This window comes from Ptychodera flava, chromosome 8 (genome assembly GCF_041260155.1).
Source record: "Ptychodera flava strain L36383 chromosome 8, AS_Pfla_20210202, whole genome shotgun sequence".
Taxonomy (NCBI): domain Eukaryota; kingdom Metazoa; phylum Hemichordata; class Enteropneusta; family Ptychoderidae; genus Ptychodera; species Ptychodera flava.
In genome coordinates this window covers 30,105,231-30,125,725 of record NC_091935.1, presented here as the reverse complement: position 1 = coordinate 30,125,725, position 20,495 = coordinate 30,105,231, and the positions used below count along the sequence as shown (strand labels likewise).

The window sequence follows — 20,495 nt, the reverse complement described above, 5'->3', positions numbered from 1 at the left end:
TGACCTTGCCGGGAAAGAGCGGCTTGTGGCAAATTAATCATTGGTTTCACAGAGTCATATCAACTGTGTGGAAGTGGAATGTTCTAGTCTTCAACATTTATTAAGACATTTATTAAAATGAAAATACTTCAGGTTCGTAAGGTTCGTCAGTAGAAAGGGGGGGGGGGGGGGGTTATCACTTTTATGATTGGTCAATATACAGTGGGCTCGCCTTTATTGGCGTGATGACCCTGCGCAGTGGTACACTTTCGATTGATAATGGCTGCCGTGCGTGGAAGGTTTCCACTCCTTGTAGCTGCTAGCAGACCACACATAAGGCAGTCACCGTCGGTAGGCGTTATTTCTGTGTCTATTTAGGCAATTGCAAACTGCCACGGGAACACATTAATTATTTGGTTGGGCAATGTCGCAATCCTAAAAGGGTAATGCCCAGGTAATCGATACCGGCCGGTACGCAACATGATAAATGAAGTGACAACTCAGCCAAGATAGAGGCATTGGTGTTGTGGCCTATTTTTTAAGTGATCTCAATACAGCAATCCTGTCTGCACGTTTTTAGAGAAACCCCAACCCTAGAACCAAGCCTTTGTCTGAATAGGCATTTAAACCTGATATGACAGAACGATAGTTACGATGTTCACATATTTACATCTGGGTATTCGGCTTTATGATCGTATATTTGTGCCGATCTGGATCTAGCTGTGGGTCCATAGCTGTGGTGTTTTCAGACGGGATTCCTGCCTTTTACGGGCCGGTTTTGACTTTTCCGATTTTTAACCCCGCCACCACAGCTATGGGATATTCCATAGACTAGCGTCCAAATCCGCCGCAAGCACCCTTTGCGCAAGTTTGCTCGACGATATTTCGAAAAATTTTCCATCCAAATTACAAATTGCCAACACTCATCGACAGCTTGGTTATTAGGGACTCACCAGACCAGAAATCCGCTAAAAATTCACTGAAATATCGCCTTTTTTCTAAGTTTGCGCGACATGACTACACGTAGACCGCCATTTTGCTAGCGTAAAACTGTGGTCGAGGATCCCTGCAGTACGTCACTACAGTGACGTAGGGCCGTGACCTCTCAACTTCTAAACACAAACTGAGAGATTCATCGTGTGATATCGATGACCATCGTTCGTCTTATGGACATTCCCAGTCTCACAAAACTGAAACCAAACTTTTACTTGGGGGAAAAAAGTTCAGTCCTAGGATCTATAATTATTCGTGGCGCGCCGCGCGGATGCTGGCCGTAAGTTAGTTTGTGTTCAGAAGTTGAGAGGTCACGGCCCTACGTCACTGTAGTGACGTACTGCAGGGATCCTCGACCAACAGTTTTACGCTAGCAAAATGGCGGTCTACGTGTAGTCATGTCGCGCAAACTTAGAAAAAAAGGCGATATTTCAGTGAATTTTTAGCGGATTTCTGGTCTGGTGAGTCCCTAATAACCAAGCTGTCGATGAGTGTTGGCAATTGTAATTTGGATGGAAAATTTTTCGAAATATCGTCGAGCAAACTTGCGCAAAGGGTGCTTGCGGCGGATTTGGACGCTAGTCTATGGAATATCCCATAGCTGTGGTGGCGGGGTTAAAATCGTAAAAGTCAAAACCAGCCCGTAAAAGGCATGAATCCCGTCTGAAAACACCACAGCTATGGACCCACAGCTAATCTGGATCATGACCTCTGAACTATATTAAGTCAGTAAGCCGAGCTCTGTACCAAATTTTGCAATGTTATTTTTTATTTAACGGTAGTTGGTAGAAAATCACCTTTTTTTCCTAATATCTGTAATTTAACTCAAATTGTTTGAAGCCAAAGCACTGGTCTTTCCTTGCATATTATCGCATCGCAATATAAATAATTTAGTTAAACAAGAAGTTGGTCACAAGTGCTCTACATTTCCAGGTAGTTAACAAACAGCAGCGAGCATGGTTGACATTGCGTCTAGGATTCATAAGAATGCTTTAAGTCAATATACCGCAACCAAACAAAAAATATACCCAGTATTTGCATTTTATGGTTCATCCGTCAATACGGATTGAGCCAGAAAATTGCATCAAAATACGAAACCTGCAACCTTTCAATTTCAAGTTCAGCATTTATCAGATTTTCAGCCAAATGACACTTTCTGCAGTGTACAAGTACCGCCATCGTGTGTGAATCAATTCAGTTCAAACTTTGCACATGGATAAAGTGACATTGTTTACATATATTCGTTAATTTGTGATTGCAATATGATTTAGGGTCTTGTAGTTTGACTCCCTTTCTCGTTTTTTTTTTTTAGCTTTACACAGTATACTCTTAAATTTAACCCTTTAGATGCCAGGCATATCACTTGACATTGGCCAAGTCATTGAAAAGTGGTATTGGGCCAAAACCTATATGCATTTTCACCCACTTGACATGTATATCATAGAGGTTTAAGTCAGTAAAAATCATGTTTACAGGGGCATATAAAAGGCAACATGTCCAAAATTCTATTTTCTTGCAGTGTACAAGTACTACCATGGTGTGTGAATCAATTCAGTTCAAACTTTGCACATGGATAAAGTGACATTGTTTACATACATTCGTTAATTTGTTATTGCAATATGATTTAGAGTCTTGTAGTTTGACTCCCTTTCTCGTTTTTTTTATTTAGCTTTACACAGTATACTCCTAAATTTAACTCTTTTGATGCCAGGCCTATCACTTGCCATCAGCCAAGTCAGTGAAAAGTGGTATTGAGCCAAAACCTATATGCATTTTCACCCATTTGACATGTATATCATAGAGGGTTATTAAAGTCAGTAAAAATCATGTTTACAGGGGCCTGCAAATATAAAAGGCAACATGTCCAAAATTTTATGCCTTTAAAAAGTTTAAACAACTTGATCTGATGGTGACATATGAACTTAGAAAACTTTGTTAATGGTGCTACAGCCTCCAAACTGCAGTCAGTCTTGTACGTTATTGTGACACCTTCAAAATTCTGAATTTTTTTCTTATAATTTTCCATATACTTAATGTTGCAGCATCAGTTGCTGAGAATTGTGGGATACGGAATAGGGAAAAGAAGCCAGCACTGTTTCTATGGCACTAGACTAGGACAACTCAGTTCCGTACGTAACTTGAAAACAGTACAGCCCAGATACGTATTATCCAGACTTCTACATACCACTTCAGTCTGCCAGGGAGAAATTGTACAGTTTAAGTTAGCTGACATCGGAGAAGGAATCAGAGAAGTCTCTATAAAAGAATGGTAAGAATTTGATGAAGTACACGTATATAACATGTAATCTTTACCAAATAATTTGAGAATGGTACTGTATATCATTGCCCAAGCTTTTTGTCAAAGTACATGTATTTTACTTACAGGTAGTGTTTGATTGCTCTTTTTCATGACAGTCTAAACAGAATCCTCTCGTCTTCTTTCATGACTATCACATTTATACAAAACCTGTTATCCCATTATGGAACAATGAGTATACAGTTCGTCCATTGAAGACAAATGAGTGGGACCTTTGATAAAATCTCTAGTGGGACATTTAGTCTTTCCGTGTCAACCTTTAAGGCTCTAATGGTCAGTGGCTTTAGATTATTTTATGAACAATTTGTTGAAAATCATAAATAATAAGATCAACATTTTTTCAAAAAAATATTAGTAACAGTTGAAACAATTGAGTTGTGCTAAACCTTGTTTACTGTCAATAGAAGGCTGATGACCGTGGGTAAATTTTTTCCATATTTACCACGCTTATATTAGAGTTCCTGACAATAATGGTATAGACTAAATGATTTTAAAAGATTCCAAATCCTTCTCACTCTATTACTCTTTCCTAGCTACTTTATCCTATTGTCTATGGAAGATATTGGATGGGTATCCGTCCGGCGTCAGTCAGTCTGTCCGTCTGTTTGTCTGTGTCTGTCTGTTTGTCTGTCTGTATGTATGTATGTATGTCTCTGTCTTTCTGTATGTATGAATGTATGTATGTATGTGTGTGTGTATGTGTATGTATATCCGTCCACTCAAATATTTTGAGAACTGCAGTACTTACAGACCAGGGCTTGACAATTTTTTTTTCCAGTTCGCTTGTCCGTGGGACAAGTGGATTTTCAATTTCACTTGTCCTCACAAAAATTTTACTTGTCCTCCATTTGTAATTATCAGGACCAAAATACTTGCAATGAATTCTGTAGCGGCTTTCAGGACTTTCTTATTTTGGTAATTTTCACCAATGTTGATGCCGGTTTTTCTCAAAAGTTCACATTGAAGTAGCCCTGCGTACAGGTCTGTGTGTTCCTGGCGTTATACGGCCTCCAGAGGCTGTATAAGTTTTTAATGCCGGGAACACACAGACCTGTACACAGGGCTAACATTGAAGGTACGCATCATACATCGGCTTCCCGTGTTTGGCAAGCATAAATGCTGTCGTAAAGAGATTGGTCAGTTTCTGTCGCTGGTCGTCGTCATTCAGTTTACGCTTCGCAGTTGCATGCAATCGGGGTGTTGGCAAGTGAAACCGTATCGGGCTCAGCGGGACCCGCAAATTTCCACAACCATTGTCCCCATCACGATCTCATCTTTGATGCGCCAAACAGTCCAAATGCGGTTGACTAAACTCGTGAGACCTTATCGATTCAATGCGAAACATGTCGCATCGGCCAAGAAAAGTATTTTGCTTTCCAAGTGGTTTGGCAATGTTGGGTATTTGAGACACGACGTACAGATTATTTTGGAATCATCATATTTCAACCAAGGCCACTGTGCTTTCCATTTCGCGAGATAACATCTATGGCGTTTTTCCTCATCATAACGCTTATGTTTAGATCTTTTGTCAGAAACATTGTTCTAATCATCACATCAAGTCGTCGATTCTCAGACAATCCCACTCACGCTGGCCCTCATGGGGCCGTCGTAAATCATCACAACGTCATTTCTCAGAGTTACACAATGCCCATCGTCGTAAACTATGTGCCTCTTTACGGCAACAGGTTTGCTTGATTTTTGCGTAGGTCTGCGGAGTGGAAATTACACTCTTGCTCGCGAAAATGCACAATGCCTTGTTTGCGTTAGTGGAAATATTACCGTAAAATACTCATATTTACCGAGATCACTCCACAAACTATCTGCCAACGATGTTCATCGATCTACCTCGCGAGGCCGCATAAATGATTTTGAAGTACAGCATGGTCGATCGCTGATAAGCAATATGATTCGGTTTTGCATTTTTTTACCTAATTTGTTGGGGCGGAGCAGTCAGCATACAACAAAAAAATGCTGCTTATGCCAAATTTTAAGTGACTTTTTTAATTTGACGATGAAACAATTTTATGTCGATCATCGAAAAATTGCAACATTGTGTGAGTCCGCAAGTGAACGTCACAATTGTATCTAAAAAAAGGTCAGTGATTGACATTTATTTTGTGTGTATGACAACGCAAATCGGGCGACACGTGCACAAACCACAACTTAGGTTCACGTCGAAGTTGTATAAACAACTTGTCCGGCGGGCAACCAGATTTTATTTTTGACTTGCCCGAACGTAACTTTCACTTGTCCCGGGCGGGCATCAGGGGATAGGAATTGTCAAGCCCGTCAGACATGATATTTGTTGTGTGGATGCAAAATATCATTATAACAAACTAGCCGTTTTTAGCTCATATTTGGTTTTGTGTATAAATACCAAAAAGAGCTTATGTGATGAGTCGGTGGCATCTGTATGTCTGTATATTTGTGGGTATGTATGTGCGGATGTATGTCCGTCACACACAAAGGCTCCCATACCACCAGAGCTACCATCTCAGTATTTTGGTGTACAGGTAGATGCATGGGTTGAGATGTGAATTTGTTCAAATGAACACATCAGTGTCAAAAATGTGCAAATGAGGTAAGAAAAAGCGAAATCCTGCAAATGTGCAGGAGTGAATTGGCATGCCAGTAAGAAACAGGCAAACTCCACTGATCTTGAGTCATTTCCTGTCATTGTTTATGAACTGTTACATATTAACAGACCTGCTCAAACCATAGACAGTAGAGGGGGGTGGGGAAGACCATCTATGGTCAAACTAAGAGAGGCTTGTTTCTGCTATGCATGTTGCTAAAGTTGACCTCCAGTACATAAAGTTTCAGACCTTAATTACTTTTGTCATTCTTGTTTTTCTGGTTTAAATATTTCTTGTTGTTTTTCTGGTTGTACTGTGCAGAAATCATTGTCATAACATCAACGTAGAATTTTCCTCCTCAGAACAGATAGAAACAACATTTATTGTTGACCATTGGTAACCTATACTGGTATATACCAATTCTGATCAAATTTGAGCGACACTGTATAATTGTGGTATTTTTGTTTTTTGATATTATTGAAAAATGCAATTTAGCTCAAAAAAGTCATTTTTGGTAAAAAATCATCTTCAAATATAAATTTATTATAGGTATGTTGATGTAGGTGATGAAGTAAGTCAGTTTGGCAGTATTTGTGAAGTACAGAGTGATAAAGCGTCAGTCACAATCACCAGTCGTTATGATGGCAAAATTGTCAAATTGCATTATGAAGTGGATGACACAGCGATGGTTGGCAAGCCGCTTGTCGACATTGAGCTGAGTGGCTCTGCAAAAGGTGAGAGAGATTCCTAGATATAGTAAAAAGTTGATATATCAATGAGTGAAATTTTTCAGTGAGAAAAGATGTAGGAATGTAAATGCAGTAATTAAATTGTACAAAGTCACCATGCACAGCAATGGTTTTTGTCTCGTTCGATCCCAGTGAAGGATTCTGCACATAGATGCAATGTGATACATTAAGGCCAATGTAAGTAAATTCTTTGTTTTGCAGCCAACCAAAATTCTGCAAGGTAGATGGGTAAGCGGTTCAAAAATACACAAAAGATAACAAAATCAACTTGCCTGTATTTGACAGTTTTCTCATACATCATGGACATTCTTGTAAAAATATGCTTCTGGAGGGTACTGTTTTAAATCACAACACGGTTCAATGGTTGTGATATGACTGTTGCAAAGAACTATTTTGTAGCCGTGTCAAAGCCATTGCTTGGTTTTGCAACAGAACATTAACCAAAAGTTAAAAATTCTGCAAGTGAAGTTAGTGTTTTCTTCCCGTCAACTCAGAAACGTACACATGCACAGATGCAAAACAAAGAATTTACTTTCCCTTTGGGCTAAATAAGGCACTCCATGGAAGATTTGTAAAAAGTACCCGGAATAAAACAGTAATGAAGCCGGAATCAAAGAAAGACAAGACTCTATGATTTACATCGTGTTCAAGGAATGTACTTCAGTATTTCCTTATAATTATTTCTAGTTATGTTAGCTTCTATCTTATTCTCATTAATATCTATTTACCCCTCCTGTGGATGCATATGTAGAAACGGCAGATGAAGACATTTCATCGGATTCCGATTCAGACACCGAAGACAGAAGCCACAGTGTACAGATCCTGAAAGGGAACAAGGTGCCAGCCACACCAGCTGTGCGTAGGATTGCCAAGGAAAATCAGGTGAGTCTGGATTTGACATTCATTCTTTGGTTCTTCTGAAGGGGATTTTTGTTGACACTAGGGAGTGAGAACCAATAAAGTGGTATATAAGAAATATGACAGGCCCATCCATGGGAATCTTGGTTCATATTTATCAATAGGTGTCCCCATAGCCTGTAGCAAAGTAAATTTCAATGGGCCTGATGTGAAGTTTCGTTGTCCTGTGTAAATTGCTTGGCTCACAAATGTATCAATATTCACAGGATTCAAGAACAATTGGAAAGTAAAGTCACAGCGCAAGGTGAACACTTAGTGTTTCCTAGCCTCCAGAATATTCTGGATTGTCTTACCATTGTGTGTTCCACCCAATCCTTTTCACCGTTTCACTGCTATGGTTTCACCCAATCCTGTCACTGTCAAATGGGACACTTAAAGACACAGAAAGGTACCTCGAGTGAAGGACAAATTACAATGCCGGATGAAAGCGCCCTCAGCTATGCAACATAACACATGCCCTGATGTTGCTGTGAAACTAATATTGTATTGCATTTTGTGTCAATAATTTGTAAATTATATTTGTATTCAGGTGAATCTTGCAGATATCGTAGGTACTGGCAAAGATGGACGTATCTTGAAAGAAGATATTTTAAGGCACGTGGCAGAAAGATATGCTGGAACAGTACCAGGTAAACATTGATTGATGAATTTAGAATTAGTTAGACATAGAAAGCAGGATAACACTGTTCCAAGCTTAACAAGGAAAACAATTTTTAATAAAATTTTTCTGAGTACTCTGACACATACATGAAAAGTGGCAAACCCGCATAAATTTGCATATGATAATAAATCCTCTCGTAGTGTCACAGATTGGAATAGAGCTGTGGGCAGTTACAGGTTTGTTACTAAGTATAGCTATATGTGTGCGACATCGGACTCTGCTGCTTAAAATGCAGAATAATTTTTATCACTGTTACATGCATGGCCATTGTTAAAGCTTGTTGTCTGAGCCTTCGATGGCTTTTAGTATTCAGTATCATTGTTACATTAGCAGGCATCTCTTCAGTGCTACTTTCGTCATTCTTGCATGCGTAATTTTCAAAAGAGTAATCTAAAAATGTAGATAAATATATGCTTTTGCATATTAATAAGAGAACAATCACATCAATTGCAAACAGCCATATTGAAATTGACATTAATGTACATTCTGGTCAAAGTAAGAAAAATCATGAGATGAAATGCATTCAAGAAGGTCTAAGTGAAGAAGAAATAAATGAAAGAAAATGGAACATGTTTACCTTCTGTGTTTGTCTTCTGTCATAAAATTACAATGGGTTCCACATCCTCTTTATATTAGGTGTCTGTGTTCTTGAAGCTAAGTGAACAGAGTTCATTATCATTTCAAGCTGGACAAATCTAGGCATCCTGATTTTTGGGGGAGGGGGGGGGGGTGAGTAAGGTTGGACCAAACTCTGACAGTGAAAGAACTCAATGTGGCTTATTGTTGTATGTAAGATGAAATTTTCTAACTTATTGAACAATATCAGTTTGATTTAAATACCTAAGTACGTAACATACTAAGTACAAAACGTACAGTAAAAAAAATCATCAGGTGCGTTTTTACTTTCTTCGAGTCTCCCTTTGTTATGTTGTGATCACTTGTCTTGATTGCCACAGAAATGGAGATTGTTCCGCCACCACCAGTGGCTACACAGCCCTCCACTGTTAAAACCAAGCCAGCACCACCCACACCAAAGCCCAAACCAGCAGTACCGATACCGACAGCAAGACCAGTGACAGCGGTGGGCAAGGACAACACTGTTCCAATCAAGGGCTTCCAGAAGGTCATGGTGAAGACCATGATCGCTGCAAACGAAGTGCCACACTTTGGATACTGTGATGAGATTGATGTGACTGAACTTGTCAAGTTGCGGGAAAAATTGAAGAATTTTGCTGATGCAAGAGGCACAAAATTTACATATATGCCTGTATTTATTAAGGTGAGGTGGCTAATTTGTTGATCAAACCCACGTGTCTGATTAAAGTGATAGCTGACTATCAACTGCTGTTACATGTAACTTATATCCTACCAAGTTCATATGTCAAGTTTGTTAAAACCAGTAAGGCATAATATATCCTATATACCGGTAGTGCACTTTAACAAAGACTTAAAAAGTTGAAGGTCCTTGAAAACAGTATGCTTTAAATGTGAATTTTACTTACTAAACCTGCTGTAAGATAGTATGATATCAGTGTTGCCGCCATGACACGCCCTTGCGACAAATGTCCCCAAAATGGAACCCGTTGTCCTGCATTCTTGTGTACCGCAGGTCACCTCGGGCGTGCTCATGGATCAACTGTATCCCTTTTCCTGCCGAGCGCCCTTGTCCGTTATCCTGCCAAGTCAGTAGAAAACGGCCCCATAATATTTGCCTGCAAAAGATTGGCTCTCCTGCACATTATCCTGCCAGGCATTTTGGCAGAAATCGCCCATTTCAGGGTAGTTTTAGCCGTACTTAAACGTGTTAGACTTCGATAATTTCTACATGCCCGTAGACAGGGGAAGGAGCTCAAGGGTTCCTGCAGAAAAAAATTGAGGTCACTGGCTTTGTTTGCCCCTGGGAGTGCGTCATTTTATTGCCGTTTCATGTTTATTTTTTCGGAAATAAACTCCTTCAGTATTGCGCAGGTCCGCTAGGCACAAACATCACCTCACTCGTCTGTTAGTCAGAGACCCTTGGGGTCGTGCTAGGGGTGCAGCAGCATCGGCAAACCTGTCCTGTTTCCCCAGGGTAGGGTCAATTGAATACATACCTTCAACGACTTGGCAGTGTAGCACAAAAACTACGTTTTTGCTGTTGTATTAACGACATGGCTGAGCCATTGAAGCACAGCTCCACGTAGTTTAGCCAGCTCATTTGGGAGTTGGCTTACGAGTGTTACCGTTCATTACCGACTTAATCGAGTGGTCCTCAGTCAGGTACGGGTTTGTACCGTCATGGCTTGGGCTGCAGCTAACCAGTGATAACCAGTCACTACACCCAAGTCATCAGTCTCACTTTTGCGATGCACAGGTACAACGCAATATGCTTCCATTGTTCTAGCCATCGACGTGTCCACATGCCTGGCGGCCATTGTACTGCTAGCTGGTTTGCTTAACAAAAGCAGTCCATGCTAAGTGCAGGCGGTATCCTCTTAGCATTGACCTCATGTCCCCTTTTGAATTCTCCGTATGCAAACAGCGTACGTAGTTACCAATGCGTCGGCAAGAGGATACGTTTGCCTGCAAACCAGAGCCAATACTTTGGACGATGGAATAAATAAAAAATCCAAAGCCACGTCCATTGAATGGCATGGCCAAGGCGGTGAAGGACGTTGCCTGGCTTGAACTTGCAGAGCTGAAGCCCAGCTTAGTACGTCGGACACCAGTTTGTAATGGTATTTCCGAGTCGTTCATATCCGTTCCATTGGAGGAACAAGTCAAGCCGTCCCGTCAAAAATACGTTCTCATTTTCAGTCATGCACAACTGAATAAGTGACTTTCGTCTCGCACCATCGGCACCATCTGCCAAGTAGTTTGCAAGAGGTAGCCTTCTAGATTAGCATTGCCGAGTTGGTCAAGTTCGGCAGCAATCTCTATAGTGCCAGGCAGCCACGTAAGTCCAACTCCGCCAGAAAACGTCACCATGCTATCCTGCCAAGTCCAGTAAAAAGTGGTAAAAAAAAAACCAGCCCCCCTCGGGTGTGGGGGACTGGCAGACAGGTTTGTGCACCTTTCCCTGTCTATCGACTCCCTGCGAACCCATTTCGAGGGGAAAAGGCGTTCCTTGTCAGAAAACCTGTCCTCGGATGACCCCTAAACGTACAGGGGATAGCAAACCGTAGTGCCGTTGACTTGGCAGGAAAGGGAGTACCCAAAAAGGGCCCGATTTCCACCGAGTTGGTAGAATAACGATCACCAGTGCTTAGATTCTGGCTACACCGAATTTCAAGCGGATTTTCACCGACTTGGCAGGAAAAGGGGTTTTGGGTGTAGTCTACAAGTAATATCTGTTACTGACAATGACCTTTGTTCTGAATAATTATTTTAAGGCTTTCACTTATGTACTTTCAGAGTTAGCTATGATTACAAGTAGTTAAAACATTGTACTTGATATAATAATTTGCTTGTAGTCCGTCTGAGCTCTGATTGCCGGCAGATACGGTATACTGCTACAATTGCCTGAAATTCAAGTATAGTGACGCGGAACCGGTAGCTTGAATTGTGTTATTTTGTTCAGTGAAACTTGTTTCTTACAAAATAATACAAAATTTGATTGACAACTGACGCATGTTGTCCCCAAAATGTGCAAAATGGCCCCAAAAATTAACGGTTGTGAGACACAGTGTCTCCTGATTTAAAATTCCTTACTGCAACACTAATGACATACCATGTTATGTTGTGTATATAGAGTTTGCTCAACACTGCTTTAAAGTGACTCAGCAGATAGAGATGTGATATCACCTGGAAATACACAAGTTACCGTATTTTGTTTATTTATTTATTTATTTATTTTGAAAAACGTAAAAAAAAACATTGGACAGAAAGACGCACACAGGACGAAAAGTACAAAAAGAGTTACAGGAGAAGAAAAGAGTACAAGTTTAGAAGTACCCAAGTTGGAAATTGTCACTTGTTCTAAACAACATCTCATATCTTATTTTATAGGCCGCATCCATGGCATTGTTCCACTATCCTATTTTGAATGCACAAACTGATGCAAAATGTGAAAATTTAATTTATAAGGTAAGTGACACTTTTCTTCAATATATTGTGTCTCTTTCAATCTTTGTAACATATTAAAGATACATTTTAGTAGAACACACTGTAACAGCAAAGTTAGAAGTTTTTTTATAAACAAGGGTAAAAGATAAAACACCGAAATTTTCATGCAATCAACTTCTTTGATCATTCTTTCCCTTTTCTTTGTGAAGATAACATAGTAAATGTGTCAAAATTAGATTTTAAAACCTATACTTCCCAAATATGAAAAAAATATCTGCAGTGTAGTGTACACATGACAGATAAACCATGAACAAGTGTGTGTCAATGACACAGTGCATTGAATGTTGAAATATTACTTACTTTAATTTTAAATAAAGCTTTACTGGAGACAAAAAATTACAGCTAATTTATAGTGCAGTTTTCACTACAGCTTGGAAATACAATGGGGTGGCCAATTTACATTACAATGCATTTTATATGATTTTGTTGTTAAAATGTATTCTTTTGTCTGGTTATGAACACATGAATGGATTTATGAAAAAGAAAGGGGTAGCCAATCCCTCAAAATCCCCTTGAAGGGAACCCTTTAGTGGTATGTTAGACCACAGTTTGTGGATCAAGGGACCTTGGTTAGACAATTGACAAAGTCTATGTAATCGTACTGTCAATGACAACGTGTAATATTTCAAAATCTCAATGGACTTCCTGTGACTGACCACTATTAAATTTGACTGATCTTTCTTTGAACAGGCTTCTCACAACATCGGGGTAGCAATGGACACTCCGAATGGACTGATTGTGCCAAACATCAAAAACACTCAGACACTGTCTATCTTTGAAATAGCCGTTGAGTTGAACAGACTACACTCACTTGGGTCTGCAGGTCAGTTAGGAACTCAGGACTTGACCGGCGGAACCTTCACCTTTTCTAACATTGGAACTGTAAGTATGCTGCATCTGTGTTGGGGTGACTCCTTGTTGCTTCAGAAGGTCAAGTGCATGTTTTCATGAGTAATACAGCAAAAACCTTTCCGAACTGTTTACTAAGCCAGGTTGAAAGACATCCATGACTGTCTTGATTCATGACAGAATAGGCAGCATGAAATGTAATCATCTTGTCGTTTGCAATGCTCGATGATATGTCCATCCTTCCAGAATCCTAATTTTGAAGTGTTTGCTAAAAGCTGCAAAATATCAAATGTAGACTTTTACGGAAAATATCCCATATGTTGAAAGCAAACGGGGAAAGTAAAGGTTCAAATCACGTGATAGGATAATGTAGACGGCACCCAGATGTTGAAACTATACAGGAAAGTAAAGGTTCAAATCACCTGATTGGATAATATAGACCGCACCCAGATGTTGAAATTATACAGGAAAGTAAAATGTCAAATAATCCATTGGGATATAAGGGGCCGTACCATGACATCAGTTTGCAATAGTGACAATGATTCTGTCAGCTTTTCCTTGAACTTCACCATTGAATGTACATCAATAACCAGGCAGCTTGTTCTTTTCAAATGACAAGTCATGAAAAACACATTTGATGTGTCCTAAATGTTTTGGCATTTACAGAAAAGTGTAAAATCCCCTATTGGACATATTCCAATAGGCAGACCATGTTGTACAGGCAGTTTATACACAGGACCATTGAGGTGGTAACTGCCTCCCTGGTGGGAATTGTTTCATATTTGTCAAACATTATGCGAGGGTCTGCTTCCTCGAGCTTTCATTTAATGATGACTTGTGTATGTGAATAAATTTCACCAACTTTTCTCCCACCAAAAGGCAAGTCCCTGTAATAAAAGTTTGGTGACTCTTTGAATCGGCCCATATAGATATGGCAAAATGGTGACGAAAGTAGCATATGATCATATGTAACATAACTTCTTGCCAGATGGGCACAAACATCTTTTAGCATGGCACACTCCATTTTGAGAATTTTTACATCAACTGTTACCCATCATGGTTTGGCCAAAGCCCTTTGTTATCAATGGTGATTGTGAACTGTTTACAGGGAATTAGGGTTAGCAGTTAAAGTATTGTTGTCTTGAAGATGTGCAGTAATCAAAGCAGATTCAGAATTAAGTAGATCAGACTTGCATTCTTTATGTTAAAATACAGTAAGGTGGAAAGCAAAATTCCAGCTTTCTGTGGCATGGAATGACGCAAAGTGATATTTTGTGAGAGAAAGACTTTCAAGTGATGGCCTTACCTTGCCCTCGAAATTTGAAATCTGTGTCTTTTAACGACCCAAGGAATGCTCTGATTTGATCTGTCATGCGGCAAAATTGCACTGAAACCTTGTATTTCTTCATTGCAGATTGGTGGAACCTATGCAAAGCCAGTTTTAATGCTACCTGAAGTAGCTATTGGTGCACTGGGGAAAATACAGGTACTGAAACTCAACAATTAAAATATCAGTAAAACAAAAGGTTAAAGATGATAAAATTTGTAGAATCACCATATTTTGTAGCATTAAATTGGATCAAATATGTTTTATATGTAAATGATGAAAATGTTAATTATTACAGCATAAATATTGACATTGGTCTTTTCCTGGTATTTATGTACAGTTTTGATACAAAAATACTGACTCTAAATTTATTGAGTTAGGGATTTTTACATGAAATTGATAGATAGCTACAATAATGATAAATTATATATCAAAAGAAAGTTCTCTTCAAGACCAATTGATTGCATTTGTTTGATGAAAATTGTTTCAGTACGTGCAGAGATATGTCCTGTTGAATTTGAAAAAATCAGCTTCCTATTTAGAAATTATGCCATGGTAGACACCTGTAGTTTTCATTACAACCAGGTGACCCCATGTTGAACATTGTTTGAGGAAACTAGAATTGCAATTTCTAGTGCTTTTTGCAATAACTCAAGCATTTCTCTTGAAAATTGATGAATTTTTTTGTGGATATTGCTGATGAAATGTTCAACAGTTTTTAATTTTTATAAATGAAAAATATTATTTAGAATGCTGTTCAATAGGTAAACAAATAAACAATACCTGTAAACAATCAAATAATACCTGTGACATTGATCACTGTATGCATTATGTATTGTGAACATAAACAGAAATATGATAATCATATTCCATCATATATTACTTTGCATATAAGAAAAAAGTTATTTAGATTTATGTTTACAAGGTACACAAATAAACAATACCTGTAAACAATCAAATGATACCTGTGACATTTTAGAACTTGATTTAAATTTAACAAAATATTTTTTATATTTTTTTTTAATTTGAACTTCGGAATTTTTTTGAATTTTTTTTTGTGTGATTACAACTTTTATTAAATGATTATGAAATATGTCTGATTAATGTAGATTTTAAGTTTAACAATTACAGAGAACTTTTCCAAAAAGTCGAAAAAAACTTCGTTCTAAACCCTTTTTCAATGTTGTAAAACAGCAACACGCATTTATAGAATGAACAACTGCATTAAAATGGATGCAAAATGACGCTGCCCCGGAAATACCATAGACCCTCGAAGTCAGCGGTCCAAAATACAAACCAGTATAAAAACCAACTTTTCCAAAGTCCGGAACACCATCAATGAGGAAAGAACAAATTAATAATCTACGGCCTTTTTCTTCAGAGAGAACCAAAATAGTCCCCTTCTCGGGAACTAAAGATCGAAACTAAAATTTCAGTATAGTATCGGCAAAGTGCGGTGCACGTGAGCAGTTCAGTATGGTATCGGCAAAGTGCGGTGCACGTGCGTATGCCTACACTGCAGTGCTGGCTTGACAACTTCTCAGTGTCTATCGAAAAATATCACACGGAAATCAAACTACTTCAAACAAGATAACTTTTGAAAGGGTAAAGTATATAAATATATCTCTAGATCCTTGCGTTTAATAAGAAATCAGACAATCTAGCTGCAATATCGTGAACGTCGGAACTCAGCTTAGACCTGACGCAGAACATGCGGCGAAGAGCTGATTACTTGTATGTGATCCCTGGGAGTGCCCGGATGTAAAGTTGGGGTGGAAACCATACTCGCTAAAAAGGGCCTTAAGCATCATTTTTCGCATCGTCAGACTTGTAATTATTGCAGAATTACAATTAATATTGATCATAAAATTAATTTTGGGGCCGAACGTTTAAGGAAATCAAGATTTTTTTTCAGAAAAACACAAACAAAACACAAAGTTTGATCATTGATTGAGTTTTTCTCGGCCGATTTTAACGTTCGCCCCCTCAAAATGAAGCCCATGATCTCGTCTTTCGTACCACCCCTAAAAATAGTGATGCGATCGGAATAAGTCATGCAGAGAGTCTATCAAAGAGGTATATATTCGATCTCTTTCACGGGACATTTGAGATCACGGCACATCGCTCATAATGGACGCCAAAATCGCCAGTACGTGTGAGTTTGTAGTCGTGCTGCTTTGCCATTTATTGTAGTACAAAAGTGAAAATTTCCCAAATGAAGTTAAAATAATAATCTTCAATACTACAGTTTCATTTTCTCTGATTATTTGGTCTATTTAAGAATTAACACGAAAGTTCGGACTACACCTGCATCGAACGCGTACGTTCAACACGAATGTCATGTGACCTAAACTCCCTACTAGAGTAGCCACAATTTTCATCAAATTCAAAATCCTTTGGTTGGTTAAATTTTACAGTTCCTTTTGGTAACTACATAACATAATTCTAACTTTATTTCTATGCTTAGTATGTTTGTAGCAGTTCTTCTTGTAGCAATCATCAGCGAAAAATTCATCATTTGAAAACGAATAAATTTTCCTGGATTATTTTCTTGATATTAAAATTCATAGAGGTCATGAGCAGAGCATGCCAGCCATTTTGAATCATTGAATCGTCTGTTAGTTTTTCATTGTCCAACTCTTCATTCTTCCAGGCTCTGCCGAGATTTGACGAGAATGACCAGGTGTACAAGGCTCATTTGATGAACGTCAGCTGGTCTGCAGATCACAGAGTGATAGATGGCGCCACCATGGCCAGGTTTTCCAATCTGTGGAAGTCATATGTGGAGAATCCGGCATCCATGATACTTGATTTGAAGTGATCTTTTGTACGGCTTAAGAGGGGTTGTAGTGATAAAGTGGGCACATTTAAACAATGCATTAACCAAAAATGAATTATACAGCAATGCGCAGAAACAGTACAATCATGACGGCTTGCAAGACAATGCACATTGCAATGCAGAAAAACAGACATGACTCACTAAAACACACTCATACAATGCAAAAATACTGTCCATTTCAGCATCATGTTAAAGAAATTAAAAACATGTTTCTTAGAAAGATAACATGAAATATCAAACAGTTGCATGCTATTTCCTGCTAGTATTTCCCGTCCGATAAACCAGCATTCTGTATAAACGCAAGTAAATGCATTACATGGTATGGGGCATGTTTTTCTTTTAAATAGAGTTTTTCAACAGTCTGTATCATGTTATATGATATGTGCTAGAAAGATGCATTATTTGACCTTTTTAATTATATTCAAAACATTTGGATGCAACCTTGACTTCTGAAAGTGTATGTCGCTTTGCCACAAATGTGTTATAAATTCATTTCAATAATGCTTTTGTTTGTTTGATAGGTTCACTATAAGTCGTCAATAGGTATTCAGAAGTGTGAAACCCTCTTATTTAGCGGCAAACTTCCATGAAATTTGATTGACAAATCGGTAAAAATTATACAGAAAGTGTTTTCGAGAATTTCTACCTACAACCAAAATCTGTTTCAGCAACTCTGGACTGATAAGATGATGTCATGTGAAATTTCATGTGCCATGTATTCATGAACAAATCAATGTATATTCACTGTCAACACTCATGTACAGACAGGTTCACATACACAGTCAGATGCACAGAAACCCTCATACAATCTCACCTCTCTCTTCTGCACCTACCCATAGCCTGGGATGTGTACACACACTCTTCAACTGACATCATCATAATAAAGCCGCAATGGCATGCAAATACAAGTTTTCACTTTACATTATTGCAAAAAGCTTTTCTTTCATTATTTGCCATGTCGATTGACAAGACAAACAGAACCAAAATTGTACATATGTTGTAACGATAAAGCATGTACGATAGACTTTTGTGAGTAAAAGCACTGTGCCCAAACTTGTCTTTCAGAAAAAATGGGCAAAAGTAGTTCAGTTTTTGAGGAGTCAAAATTATGATAGTGATTCAGGTTTTTGACAGAAAGACTAACAATGCAGTTGTCTTGTTTGTCCCAACTGAAAAGTAGTACTTTCACGTATTTATTTGGTGAGTGTTTTCAGGTACCAGTGTTTGTGGTTAACGATATACACAGAAAATTATGTACGATGCTTTTGGAACCCCGTTGATGTTACAGTGTTTCCCGTGTGTTCTGCCCTGACACCTGGAACTCAAGTAACATAAACCTGAATACATCATGATCATCTACGAAGCTTGACACTCAGAAATGTGAAAATGTACAAATTTGTGATCAAATTGTTCAGAAAAACCAATCATTTGTACTACCACTATTTAAAAAGTGTATTATTATATACTTGTGAGCGTTTATTTTGTTTTGTTTTTCTGTGTGATCTTTGTGTTTGTGTCTTCTGTCTTTAAACTTCAACACTTACCTCTCCCAGCTTTCTAAAAGCACACTAGACATTACGTTAGACAACTGTGAAGGCCTTGTAACAGTTTTGAGTTGAATTTTCTTCTGCCATGCTTTTTGTTTTACCAGTTCAGTATTTATTTTCAATGACCGTTGACATCTCACAATAAAGTCAAGTGATGGTAACAAATGGATTACTCTCGTGTGGTGATTTCAACATGTCCTGGTCTCTGCTGCCAATTTCAGTACGAATTTGAAGAAATTTCTTTGCCAATGATCTTCTCATTCTCAAAAAATAATGGTTATAGTGATACAGTCAGTATGCATACAGGCACCCAACACAGTGTATTTTGCTCAAAAATCACATTTTTGCAAATATTCATTAAACTTTAATTTGTCAACCAAAGATTAAAATATTGGTCGGGTTCACCTTTTAGCTTGTCAAGCAGTCGTATGTTGTGTGATAAAGAAGTGTTAATTTATGCAAATGTATGCAAATCACCCGATTTCAGGCTTCTCTTTTCTCCCAATTTCAAAAATTCCAAAGAATTTAACTCCACTCTAGCTGGGTCAAATTTCCTGAAATTTTCACATTATGGTCTTTACATGCTATATAACATAACGACCAGTTTGTTTAGCAATAAAATTCTTACTTTTTGAATAAGAGGCATTCTAGTTATGCTTATCATGATTTCAATCACTTTTTGAGTGTCAATCTTTCAACCCATGCCTTTAAGAAAGAGGACAGATAATACAAAACAAAATAGTTGTTTTTCTACAAGTACTCTTCTTTCAAGTGAAATATTACATTTCAGGAAATAGTGTCATATTTTTTACTTAAATTAATTATCATAAATACCAAAATAAAAGTTTTTTACCCCAAATATATACCCCTTCTTCCTTCGAGTCAACTATTGCTACCATACTAAACTTTAGATTCTCTGCTTTTTGAAAATATATAGTATGAGGGGAGTTTCCTTGTCATTTTTGATGAGAAATATGCCTTCGAAAAAAACTGATGGCAACATGCAGCTCAAAAAATTGTAGTTGCGGTAAGAGTGAGGTTGACTGTCCAGATTTTGGCAGTTTTACATTTTCTTATCAATGATGTCCAAAACAGTGAAATGGCTCTGACGCAATTTTTTTTGTAACGTCATAGGACTTTTCAGTCCAAGACATCGTAATTTTCTTCATCACGTTTATTTGATCGATCCCATCATGTGCGGCCATGTATCTTGGTTGTAATTTAGTATCGTTGTATCTCACTGTTTCTTAAGCCAGTAATTTCTGTTTTTGCCCCAGACACCTTTCAGTCTTATTGTCTGCCTTTTTAATCATCTTTCATAGAAGAGGATATTTTCTTCGTCTGTTGTGTTTTCGTTATGTACCACGCACAGGACTTCACTCTGCAAATACCAGCTACCGTAGGGCTGGTTCAGTTATAGCGCCATCTAGCGACCTAATTACAATCTCTTACAGGGGAAGATTTTGCCTTACAGTTGCGGAAGGACATCGATAAATATGTTCATGTCTGCACTTTGTCTCCTATAACAATCAATCTACATACATCGAAACCCTCTATATATTAAAACGTGGTATTTTTGGAAGGTAAATTTGCAACGTCAGTGGATGTCCTACATTCTACAAGTCTATGTAAACCA

The 20,495-nt window shown here is 38.2% G+C and overlaps 1 protein-coding gene across 2 annotated transcripts; it reads left to right on the top strand.

The window, feature by feature from the left end:
• The first annotated feature begins 195 nt into the window (after positions 1–195).
• LOC139139012 (lipoamide acyltransferase component of branched-chain alpha-keto acid dehydrogenase complex, mitochondrial-like) lies at positions 196–19,024 on the top strand. 2 transcript variants are annotated; one of them, XM_070707698.1, is made up of 10 exons: positions 196–330; positions 3,015–3,241; positions 6,415–6,599; positions 7,366–7,496; positions 8,062–8,161; positions 9,150–9,472; positions 12,181–12,258; positions 12,988–13,179; positions 14,561–14,632; positions 17,127–19,024. In XM_070707698.1, the coding sequence occupies exons 1-10, from the start codon at positions 259–261 to the stop codon at positions 17,292–17,294; spliced, it is 1,548 nt and encodes a 515-aa protein (XP_070563799.1). In that variant the 5' UTR covers positions 196–258; the 3' UTR covers positions 17,295–19,024. The 2 variants fall into 2 exon arrangements, with proteins under 2 accessions (XP_070563799.1, XP_070563800.1); XM_070707699.1 differs by lacking the exon at positions 196–330 and adding an exon at positions 1,294–1,433.
• Positions 19,025–20,495: the final 1,471 nt, after the last annotated feature.

Coding starts and splice junctions, on each gene's coding strand:
- LOC139139012 (XM_070707698.1), top strand. CDS start 259: ATGGCTGCCGTGCGTGGAAGGTTTCCACTCCTTGTAGCTGCTAGCAGA. Junction 6,600..7,365: donor GCTGAGTGGCTCTGCAAAAG/GTGAGAGAGATT, acceptor ATGCATATGTAG/AAACGGCAGATGAAGACATT. Junction 13,180..14,560: donor CCTTTTCTAACATTGGAACT/GTAAGTATGCTG, acceptor TCTTCATTGCAG/ATTGGTGGAACCTATGCAAA.